The 11929-nt window shown below is 36.7% G+C and overlaps 1 protein-coding gene across 1 annotated transcript; it reads right to left on the reverse strand.

Annotated features, from left to right (window-relative positions):
- Nucleotides 1–10577: 10577 nt before the first annotated feature.
- LOC141705930 (protein FAR1-RELATED SEQUENCE 5-like) lies at nt 10578–11291 on the reverse strand. Its single transcript, XM_074508793.1, has one exon. The coding sequence runs from the start codon at nt 11289–11291 to the stop codon at nt 10578–10580; it is 714 nt and encodes a 237-aa protein (XP_074364894.1).
- Between the last annotated feature and the right edge of the window lie 638 nt (nt 11292–11929).

An 11929-nucleotide genomic window follows, 5' to 3' on the forward strand; every position in this document is an offset into this window, starting at 1 on the left:
TTAACAAGTTCAGATTTAAGAACAGTTTGTTGAGGTGCATGTCCTGAAGGACCTGCTTCATTAGCATCTGCATTTGGAGCAGCATCACCAGTATCTCCAGCATTTGCAGCATCAGAACTTACAGAATCGGTATCTTCTGATAAAACAACAGTATGAGTAGCAATGGAGGCTTCAGCATCATCCTCTAATTGCTGATCTGGTTCCAAGTTCTGATCAACAGCCATATCCTGATGCTCACTTATATTCTGATCATCAACATCTATATGCAGAGAAGGTGTAGTAGAGAATTCTGGAGTTTGAGCAGTATCAGTAACAGGTGTTGTTGATGGATTAGTTGCTGTTTGAGCTTCTAAGTAAAGTACTTCAGGCACAACCAAGTTCTGGATATCAATATCAGCACTTGTCCCTGAATCAACAGGAGATACAGTCTTAGGAGACACAGATGGTGTGTTGGCCTTTTCAGTAGCAGCTTCCTTAGTTGGAGTTAATGGAGAAGCAGTGGCTTTAGCAGATTCTTGTTCTAGTGAGATCAGAGATTCCTGATCTCCTTCCTTAACAGCTGCTTCCTCATCATCTGAAACTGGCCTTTTTGCCTTCTGTTTCTTGTATCTCTTTGAAGGTATGGATTCCTTGGGAGTTTCATCAACAGTCATTCTTCCAAGCCTTTTGAGAAGCTTAGATCCCCCAATTGCAGAATCCTTCTGAGAAGGAACTTTCTCAGCTTTTTTATCAACAGGTTCTGAAGTAGGAACATGTTCCTCACTATCAGATTCATCTCACAAAACAATCCTCCTTCTCTTCTGAGGTGTTTGAGGAACAGTCTTTGTCCTCTTAGGCTTGGAAGATGAAGGCTTCACAGTAGGTGCTGAGGATGAAGGTTGAGCTGTCTGTGAAGTGGAGAGATATGATTTGAGATATGACCTGAGGGTAGGTTGAGTAGTATGAGTTGTATGTTCTGATGGTTGTTGTGGTGTTTGAGATGTGGTGGTTGTTTGGACATCAGGATAAACAGATATGTAGGTGTCAGGATCAGCATTTACTAAGATCTGTTTTACAGATTGAGGAATCTGTAAAAGTCTAACCACCTTTTTCTTAACATCAGCATTTACCAAATCATTAAAGGCTCGTTTTGCAATTTTGAAAGATGGAGTTAAGTCAGTGGTAGGTTGGGGTTCATCAGCACAACAATAGTTATAAATAAGCTGACAAAATCTAGCAAAGTAGACAACATTCCTATCTTCTGTCATCTTATCCCAAATAAAACCTATCACAGCATTTGCAAAATCAAAATGAGTTTGGTTAATGATAGCATACCCGATGTGCTGACTCATTATAGGGATAACATCAAAGTTTGAACACTTATTCCCAAAAGCTTTAGTGATGTAGTCAAAGAAGAAGCTCCATTCCTTTCTGATACGAGCCCGTTTCAACTGCCCAAGCTTTGCCAAACTCTGCTCATACCCCAAACTAGCCATGAACTCTTTAAGAGCTGATTCCTCCGGGTTTGAAAAAGTACATCCTTCTCAAAGATGTAGGGCCTTGCGAATTGTACCAGGAGTTACCCCATATGTAGAATCATCCACTTCGAAAACAATACTAGGAGTACCATTTGGACCACCATTATCAAAGTTTCCAGTCCTCCAAAATGTCAGAACTTGTTGGCTTGAAAAGGTTGAAGGTTGGGTCAATGCATACCCAATTTCACTGTGTGCAAGAAGATCTTGCATAAAATGCAACTCAGACGGAGCTTCAGCATTATCAAGAATTGCAGCATAGTTATTTGGAACAAATTTAGCTCCATCAATGATCAAATCCTTAGGTGCCATGAAAATAATCGAGATTTAAGAGTGTCTGTTAGGTGTTTGATAAAATGTCTATATGAAAAATCAACGTCAGGAGAAGAAAGAGAGTAAAAGCAAATAGAGAGATAAAGTATAAAAGTGAATAAAAGATTAGAAAATCCTCTCTCTGTCTTACTTATACTTTGAAAAAAATGTAACCGTTGGACACCTGTCAGATATGCAGTAATAATGAATAGTTAATGGGCACGGGAAAACAGTAATCATTACTTACCCACTTGCACTTTTTCAAAGAAAAACCTTTTCACTTACCCAGTAATTCCATTAATCAAGGTAAATCAGTTTTAATTCAAAATTGAAACTGTTTCCACTTATTCAATTATTTTTCACTGCAACACCAATATTCTGGAAAAAAAATCGAGTGTGAATGACCAAAATAAATCAAGTGAACAAGTACTGATAATGTAAAATCAGAACTTAATTTAAATCAAAATATGAAATGGTCATCAGAATATGAATATTTATCAGGATTTATCAATGCATTACAGAACATCTCAGAGACAAGAACTTGCAAAAAAAAGAAATTTCATTAATATATTAAGAGAATATATTCATGAAATTTAAATTACATCAGAACTTTTACAAGATTGTCCTAAGCTGCTAAACCTAACATCAACAGCCTTTGTCCTAGCTCAAGAAGCAGGGCAAGGCTGACGATGAAGAAAAACAGGAAGAAGAAAATAAATCATTTCTTCTTCCTACTCTCGACAAACAGAATAGCGAGTCTGATGATTCGCTCTTGCTGGCGGAGAGCTTCCAGTCTTTCCTCCTCCAATCGCTCCAGATGGCGATGGTAATCCATGTAGAAGAACAGGAGGTGGGTGAGTACCTCCTGGGGAACTGAGTCCCATATCTCATCAGGAATGGCAGTGACGTGCCATTTCTTCTGCCAGGCTTCACAGCTCAGCTCCATGTTGAATGTTTCATAGTTCAAAAACATGTTGTAATTGACCATGGTGTTTTTGATATAAAGAGAATGAAGGTGAATTTGTGATAAAAGAGTTGATGTGAAGGCTGATGTGAAGTGGTTGTTTATATAGGCAAAAGAATTCCAGGAGACGCAAGGAAATTTAATGCTAACAGGTAGAGTTAATTTTACCTCGTCTCCCTAGACTGGGAAGATGAAAAACATTCATTGGAAGTGTAAGTCAGGGTTTAATGCGCACAAGTAACAAGTAAACATTACTGTACATGTACACGAACCACTGTCCCTAATGATATTGACTGTTAATATTCTACCCAAACATATTCTGATTTAAAATGAGGCTGTTTTTAGATTTTATCCACAAATAAGTCAAGTAAAGGATCAGATTTTAATATCAGAACTTAGACTTATATCAGAACTTAACAGTGATCAGAACATGATTTCTTAACTCGAAAAATGAATGCCTATCTTAGTAAGTCCTCACACTAATTCTGATATAGATTCTTCAGAACTTAATCATCAGAACGTGCAATCAGAACTTGTCCTCAGAATTTGTGCAATGTGACACAGAAACTGTTCATCTAAAATAACATAGATCACCACAGTAATTTTCATCATTCATATGGAGTGTTTAGTGTGTGCATTAAGCTAAATATCAGACAAAGAGTAAAGTCTGATTCACTTTGGTACATCTTAGAAATAAGGCATAACTAAAACTATACTAAAAACCTGTCATTATTCTGAAACCTACTATTGAGTGAGTTCATGCTTGAGTCCACCTCAACTATTTTATGCTAATTTTGTGCATCTTTTTAAATTCCATTATACAGTGGCTTCTCAGTGTAAGTGAGTCACGACTGCTTATCAGAATTTATGCTATTATCAGAGTATTTCTCCAGTGATCATAGAGTGTGAAAAGTCACCAAAAAAATATTTTGCTTTTCTGATGCATATTTACTTAATACCAGCAATGCACTTGGGTCGTCCCTTCCACATTTTTACTCTAGATCTCAAAGGAGTACCTGATTTTAATCCTTGATTCTTTTCTTTTTCTTTTGATAAGAGAGGTTTATCAGCACTTAGTACATTCAATAGATTTACTAGCATCATAACTTAACAGATGAGAAGCAATATTCTAGTTTGTGACTTAGTAATAAGATAGACAAAGTAAACTCAACTAAGCTCAATATCAGAACTTGCTTGTGTCAATAGATTTCCACAGAAATAATTACTTCTAACATGGGATCCCTAGTTTATTAAAGACTACTAGGTCAGCATCTAGCACAGGTATCCTCATAGGATTGAATAGTTACATAAACAGACATATCACTATCAGAGTTTAGAAAGTTACATCAGACAACAGTCAGTACTTAAGCAAGTTTTCAATTAAGCACAGAATACACAAAGAGAGTAATTTCTGTAAATACTGATCATAAAGTCTGATGCATCAGAACAAAACTAAGCAGATTTAGAGAAAGAACCTGAAACCATTCCAAGTTCATTTACCAATCTTGTAAAAGTAGCTTCACACAGTGATTTTGTGAAAATATCTGCTAGTTGTTGATCTGTTGGAACAAAGTGCAATTCCACTGTACCTTCATCCACATGTTCCCTTATGAAGTGGTACCTGATGCTGATGTGCGTTGTCATTGAGTGTTGAACTGGATTACCTATCATAGCAATAGCACTTTGATTATCACAGTAAATAAGGATTTTGAAATATGTTAACCCATAATCCAGTAACTGATTCTTCATCCAAAGAATCTGTGCACAACAGCTTCCTGCAGCAATGTATTCTGCTTCTGCAGTTGATGTGGAAATTGACTTTTATTTCTTGCTAAACCAAGAAACCAATCTGCCTCCAAGAAATTGGCAGCTTCCACTTGTGCTTTTCTTGTCAATTTTGCAACCTGCAAAATCTGCATCTGAGTAACCTATTAGTTTAAAATCTGATTCTCTGGGATACCACAATCCCAGATCAGTTGTTCCCTTAAGATACTTGAAAATTCTTTTCACAGCTGTTAAGTGAGGTTCTCTTGGATCTGCTTGAAATCTTGCAGAAAGACAGGTAGCATACATGATATCAGGTCTACTAGCAGTTAGATAGAGTAGAGAGCCAATCATACCTCTGTAATCAGTAATATCTACTGATTTACCGGTATCCTTGTCCAGTTTTGTTGCAGTGGCCATGGGAGTGGATGCACTTGAACAATCTTGCATTCTAAATTTCTTCAGCAAGTTTCTGGTGTACTTAGTTTGACAAATAAAAGTGCCTTCTTCATTCTGCTTGACTTGAAGGCCCAGAAAATAGCTAAGTTCCCCCATCATACTCATCTGATACCTTGACTGCATTAATTTGGCAAACTTCTTGCAAAGTCTGTCATTTGTAGACCCAAAAATGATATCATCAACATAAATTTGGACCAGAAGTAAGTCATTTCCATGGTTGAGGTTGAACAGTGTTTTATCTATAGTTCCTCTATTAAATCCACTTTCCAGAAGAAACTGAGCTAAAGTCTCATACCATGCTCTAGGAGCTTGCTTAAGTCCATAAAGTGCTTTATCAAGCCTGTAGACATAATCTGGATATTTGGAATCTACAAAGCCTGGATGTTGTTCAACATATACTTCTTCCTCCAATTCTCCATAGAGAAAAGCACTTTTCACATCCATTTGAAAGACAATAAACTTTTTATGAGCAGCATAAGCCAAAAATATTCTTATGGCTTCCAATCTAGCAACTGGTGCAAATGTTTCATCATAATCAATTCCCTCCTGTTGAGAATATCCTTTTGCAACCAGCCTTGCCTTATTCCTTGTAATTATGCCATCACTATCAGTTTTGTTTCTGAATACCCATTTTGTACCAACAATAGATCTGTTCTTTGGTCTTGGCACTAGGGTCCAGACTTTGTTTCTTTCAAATTCATTTAACTCTTCCTGCATTGCTTGCACCCAATCAGCATCTTGAAGAGCTTCTTCCACTTTCTTTGGCTCAGTCTGAGAAAGAAAAGAATTGTAAAGACATTCGTTTGAAGTACCTGTTCTAGTTCTGAGACCTGCATTAGGATTTCCAATCATCAACTCAGGTGTATGTGATTTAGTCCACTTCCTTGCAGATGGAAAGTTTTCTCTAGAACTGGATGCTCCCCCATGATCCATGCTGTCTTCATTTTCATTTTCTGATGCTCCCCTTGAAACTATGCTCTCTAAGTTGGATTCTTCAGAATTTAGATTTTCAGTACTATCAGAACTTGGCTTATCAGAACTTGACGAATCAGAACTTGAAGAGCCAGATGTATGTTCTGATGCTTCTTGAGAAGTGGTAAGATCTTGAGTATGCTCCCCCTGCATAGGTGCATCTTCCTTTGGCGTAGTCACCACAGTTTCAATAATATCAGAGTTTAATCCATCAGAGTTTGCAGTATCAGGACTTATATTATCAGGATTTTCAGTATCGGAAATTGAGTCTTCATTTTCAAATCTCAGCTGATCATGATCAATAAAATCTTCAAGTCCAGTAATCTTCTTATCATCAAAAGAGACATTGATAGATTCCATGACCACTCTTGTTCTCAAGTTATAGACTTTGAAGGCTTTTATGGAAAGTGGATATCCAACAAAGATTCCTTCATCAGCTTTTAGATCAAATTTGGATAGCTGTTCAGGATGAGTCTTAAGAACAAAACACTTGCATCCAAATACATGAAAATACTTCAGATTTGGCTTCTTTTTCTTCACCATCTCATATGGTATCTTTCCTTGCTTGTTAATGAGTGTTGCATTTTGAGTAAAACAAGCAGTCTGCACAGCTTCAGCCCAGAAATAGGTTGGAAGCTTTGCTTCTTCAAGCATTGTACGTGCAGCTTCAATGAGAGTTCTATTCTTCCTTTCAACAACTCCATTTTGCTGTGGAGTTCCAGGAGCAGAGAATTCCTGCTTGATTCCATGGTTTTTGCAGAACTCTTCCATTATCAAATTCTTGAACTCAGTGCCATTTTCACTCCTTATTGTCTTCACAGAATCTTTAACCAATTTATCCAGTTGTTTGACATGATCAATCAAGATAGATGCAGTTTCACTTTTTGTGTGCAAGAAATACACCCATGTGTATCTGGTGAACTCATCCACTATGACCAAAGCATATTTCTTCTTTGCAATAGACATGACATTTACTGGACCAAATAGATCAACATGTAGTAGGTGATAAGGCTCAAGAATTGATGATTCAGTCTTGCTCTTGAATGAGGATTTTCTTTGTTTAGCCTTCTGGACAAGAATCATAAAGGCCATCAGGAGCAAATACTGACTTTGGCAGTCATCTCACAAGATCTTTCTTGACCAACTCATTTATATTGTTGAAATTTAAATGAGAGAGTTTCTTGTGCCAATTCCAGCTTTCTTCAATTGATGCTCTACTCATCAGGCAGATTGCAGAACCATCAGTACTTGTTGAAAGCTTGGCTTCATAAATGTTACCACGCCTGAATCCTTTCAGAACAACTTTGCCTGTAGATTTACTCACAACTTCACAGTGTTCTTCAAAGAAATCAACATGATAACCTCTGTCACAGATTTGACTTATACTCAGCAGATTGTGTTTAAGTCCTGAGACCAGAGCTACTTCTTTAATGATGACATTCCCAAGATTGATATTGCCATATCCCAGTGTTTTTCCAATATTGCCATCTCCATAAGAAACACTTGGGCCAGCTTTCTCCACAAAGTCTGATAGCAGGGCTTTATTTCCATTCATATGTCCTGAACATCCACTGTCCAGAACTAGGATGTTTTTCCTGTTACCCTGCAATCACAAAGACCACTAATGATTAGTTTTAAGGACCCAGATTTGCTTGGATCCTTTGGCCTTATCAAGTTTGTTAACATTTGCAGCGGATTTAGCATCAGAGTTTATGTTAACATTTTTCTTATTAGAATTTACACTATCAGACTTTGAATCAGCACTTACACTAGAAGGAACAATAGAAACTTTCTTTAAAGAAGGTTTTATTTGATAATAATCATAGTACAAACTATGATATTCCTTACAAGTATAAATAGAATGCCATAAACTACCATAATAAAAATAAGGATCTTCTGGCTTATATCTAACAGACTGACTCTTAACTCCTGACTTTGAAGGTAAGGAGTTTATGTTCTTATTCTTCCTGCAAAAAGAAGCCAGATTGTTAGAACTTCCACAGTTATGACACGTTTTCCTAGGAGCATCAGGAACAGGCTTATAATCATTGCTTTTATTCACTCCTTCCTTTCCATTCCTATTTTTCCTAGGTGATTTTACCTTGTTTGCATTCTTAACATCTATCAGCTTATGCTTAAGCTGCTTCTTAGTCATTAAGCCTATGTTTACTTCAGCTGTCTTTTCCTGTTTTAGTTTGTCAGAAGTTAATCCCTTTTTAACTTCTGATTTCTCATTATCAGACTTTACAGCTACAAACTTAACATGTTTTAACTTTGGCTTTTGCTTAACAACAACAGGCTTAATTTTTACAGTTCCTTTATCATTCTTATCATCTCCATAACCTAAGCCCTCTTTCCAGTTTTCACTATTTAACAAATTATGAGTTGTTTTCAGCCAGAGTTAGTCCAAGTCCTGATAACCTCTCTTTCCTTTTCTAACTCAGTTTTTAGAGATTCATTAATTTTTAGCACTTCATCCCTAACATAAAAGGCATCATCTCTATCTTTCTGAGTTTGATGGAACATAACTAACTCTTTTTCTAAGAAATCATTTCTTTTCTTAAAAGCAAGATTTTCAGAAGTTAATCTTTCACATGTTAAGGTTTGATCTCTATAACTAACAAACATGGTTTTAAGATATCTTCTCAACTCATTAATATCATGAGTATGAAAAGCATAAGTAGTTTGAGGTACCTTTGATTCAGCAGCTTCAGAACTACTTTCAGCACTTGCCTTATCAGCATTTGCCATCAAGGCATAATTCTCCTCACTTTCAGAATCTGAGGTGTCTGTCCAGCTTTTCTTCTTTGTGACAAGAGCCTTGCCTTTGTCACTCTTCACTTTCTTGCATTCAGAAGATATGTGGCCTTTCTCACCACAGTTATAGCATTTGACATTGGTATAATCTCCTCTGTCGGACTTTCCTCCTCTGCCCTTAGATCTTCTGAAATTCTTCTTATCAGAACTTGTGCTTCTTTCCCTTCCTGAACTTCCTGTATGCAATCTTTGTGATCCCTTTCACCATAAGAGCACACAACTTCATCATCTCTTCATCAGCATCCGTCTCAGGCAAGCTTTTAGATTCTGAGTCATCATCACTTTCAGAACTTGATGACTCATTATCAGACTTTGTGAAAAGAGCTTTACCCTTGTCTTTCCTTGAGGTAGGTGCTTTAGGGGATTCTTCTTCAGCTTTAAAAGCAACTTTCCTTGACTTTCCTCCTTTCCTCTTGCTTCTTTGTTCCATCTCAAGTTCATGAGTCTTGAGCATTCCATCGATTTCATCAAGAGTTGTTTCATCAAGATTGTAGTTGTCTCTTATTGTTGTTGCCTTCAAATCCCAGCATTCAGGAAGAGCTAACAGGAATTTAAGGTTTGAATCTTCAAGATCATACTCCTTATCAACCAGTGACAGATCATTCAAGAGTTTGACAAATCTATCATATAAGTCAGTCAATGACTCATTAGCCTTTGAGTCAAAGTGTTCATACTCTTGAGTGAGTATTGTCTTCCTGTTCTTCTTAATCGTATCAGTTCCTTGACACCTTATTTCCAGGGCATCCCATATCTCCTTTGCAGTCTTGCAGTTTATTACCCTGTTTGACATTACATTATCAATGGCACTATGCAGTAAGTGTCGTACCTTAGCATCCTTAGCAATTGATGCGATATCTTCAGCAGTATAATCACTCTTCTCCTTTGGTACCGTCTTTACTGCTTCACCTACAACTGCAACCGCGAGCTTGGTTGGTTTGTGAGGTCCTTCCTTGATTCTATCAAGATATTCTGGATCTGTTGCTTCCAGAAACATGGTCATCCTCACCTTCCATTGGGATATTCAGATGGTCTCAATATGGGAACTCTGATGGTCTCATATCGATTTTGAATTTGTGTCTTTGAAGGTTCTTCAATTGTGGTGGGCTTAGTTGGAGTTTCTGTTTCAGACATGATTGTGTATGGATCTTAAGCTGTTTGTACGCTAACAGATTGGCTCTGATACCACTTGTTAGGTCATACACACACTGTAGAGGGGGTGAATACAGTGTAAAGTACAATCAAATCGAACTTTAATAACTCAAGTAACAGAAAACAAACTCTATTGAAATAATAAACTCTGTTACAGTATGGAACTGTTACCTTTCAGTGATGAACAAATATCACGAGAGTTGCTAGGGTTACAATAAATAATATTTTCGATAATGATAACACTTATAGTGTAAACCCTATATCTGTGTTTATATACTACACAGTTACAAGATAATTGCTAATTAATATGGAATATAATTCTGCTTCCTAAAATATATCAATCAGATATCTTTTCTTCCAAGTATTCTATTCTTCATAGAATTCCTACTTCATGCATATCTCTTCTTATGTTTGTCTCGATCTTCTTTCCTTTAATCAGCTGCTGTCCTTATCTGAACGTCCTTCAGTACTTAAGTTCTGATATCCATCTTCTGATGATTATCTCCTGATAATATAAGTATTGATATCCTTAAGTCCTGACTTCCAGTAAGTACTGATTTATCATGTTTAAGTAAGATCTGAAAACTAAACATAAATCATATTAGCCATGACATTATCAAATATATCTAACAACTATTTATATGCCATGTACAATATGTATGATTTGTTTGTGGTATAGGCATGACCTCGGCAATGGCATTTCCCAATGCAATGTCTTGATCAATAATAATTGTTCGAGGCGGTTTATTGTCGACGGCTTCCAACCATGTCCTCAAAACCCACTTATACGATGCATCAGTCTCATCCCTTACAAGTGCAAATCCAAATAGTATATTTTGATAATGGTTGTTTACGCCCGTAATAGGTATGAAAGGCATATAATACCTATTCGTCTGGTAAGTTGAATCGAACGTAACCACATCACCAAAATTCTTGTACGCGTTCATGGACCGAGGATCAACCCACACCAAACCCCGTACACGATTCTCATCATCTATATCCACCCGATAAAAGAAATTATCAAAACTATTTTCTTGTAGTTCTCGTAGAAAAAGTAATCCACACTCCGCATCACCCGAATCAAACACTCGGCGCCGAATATCACGTATGACATTACGTACGTCTTGATTAGAAAAACTAAGATTTTTAACACCCCCCTTTGTCTCGCTAAGAAACTTCATTACTTTGCTCGTCTCAATTCCCGATTTGTTAAACAACCCAATCAATGATCGCGTCATAGGATCTATGTTAAGTGATCTTTGAAAAAATTGAACTTTTTCTGGCGACAACAATTTATGATTGTGTTCTAAATCCACCGAACTAATTTGCCATTTGTCCATCTTCACTTTGTGAACGACACACATTCGAGCACCACAATTCGTTCGTGGAATTACCTCTCTAACTCGTTTTCCTTTATCAAAATCCAACTGCGTCGCTCATACCCTTCCACCTTTTCGACAAATAAACAAATGGTATGATGGTTCATTTGTGTTTGTTCGCTTATGAGCATTCCTAATTATTATCTCGAATCCCTCTTTTCGACCATAATTCCTATAAAATGCTTCCGCATCATCCAATGTATCGAAAATCTTGTCGACATAAGGCACAACATCGTTACTGTTCTTAAATCCATGATTCTTTTTCTCAACATTTTTCTCATCTTTTACGTCATCAACATTTTCACCGTCAAAATTATCACCACCAACGTTATCATCAACATTATGAACGCCAACATTATCACCACCAACATTATCAAAATGAACAGTATCACCACTAACATTATCAACATTATGAACACTAACATTATCAACATCAATATTATCACCACCAACATTATTCATATTATCATCACTATCAAGATTTACAATATCTTCATCAACAAATAACTTACGACGAGCTACGGGGTTTCGTCTAACGGGGGTATAATAATCGTAATTATCATTTTTACTAGAAGAGGAACTACAAGCTTTAAATAAAA

This window comes from Apium graveolens, chromosome 1 (assembly GCF_009905375.1).
Source record: "Apium graveolens cultivar Ventura chromosome 1, ASM990537v1, whole genome shotgun sequence".
Lineage (NCBI taxonomy): Eukaryota > Viridiplantae > Streptophyta > Magnoliopsida > Apiales > Apiaceae > Apium > Apium graveolens.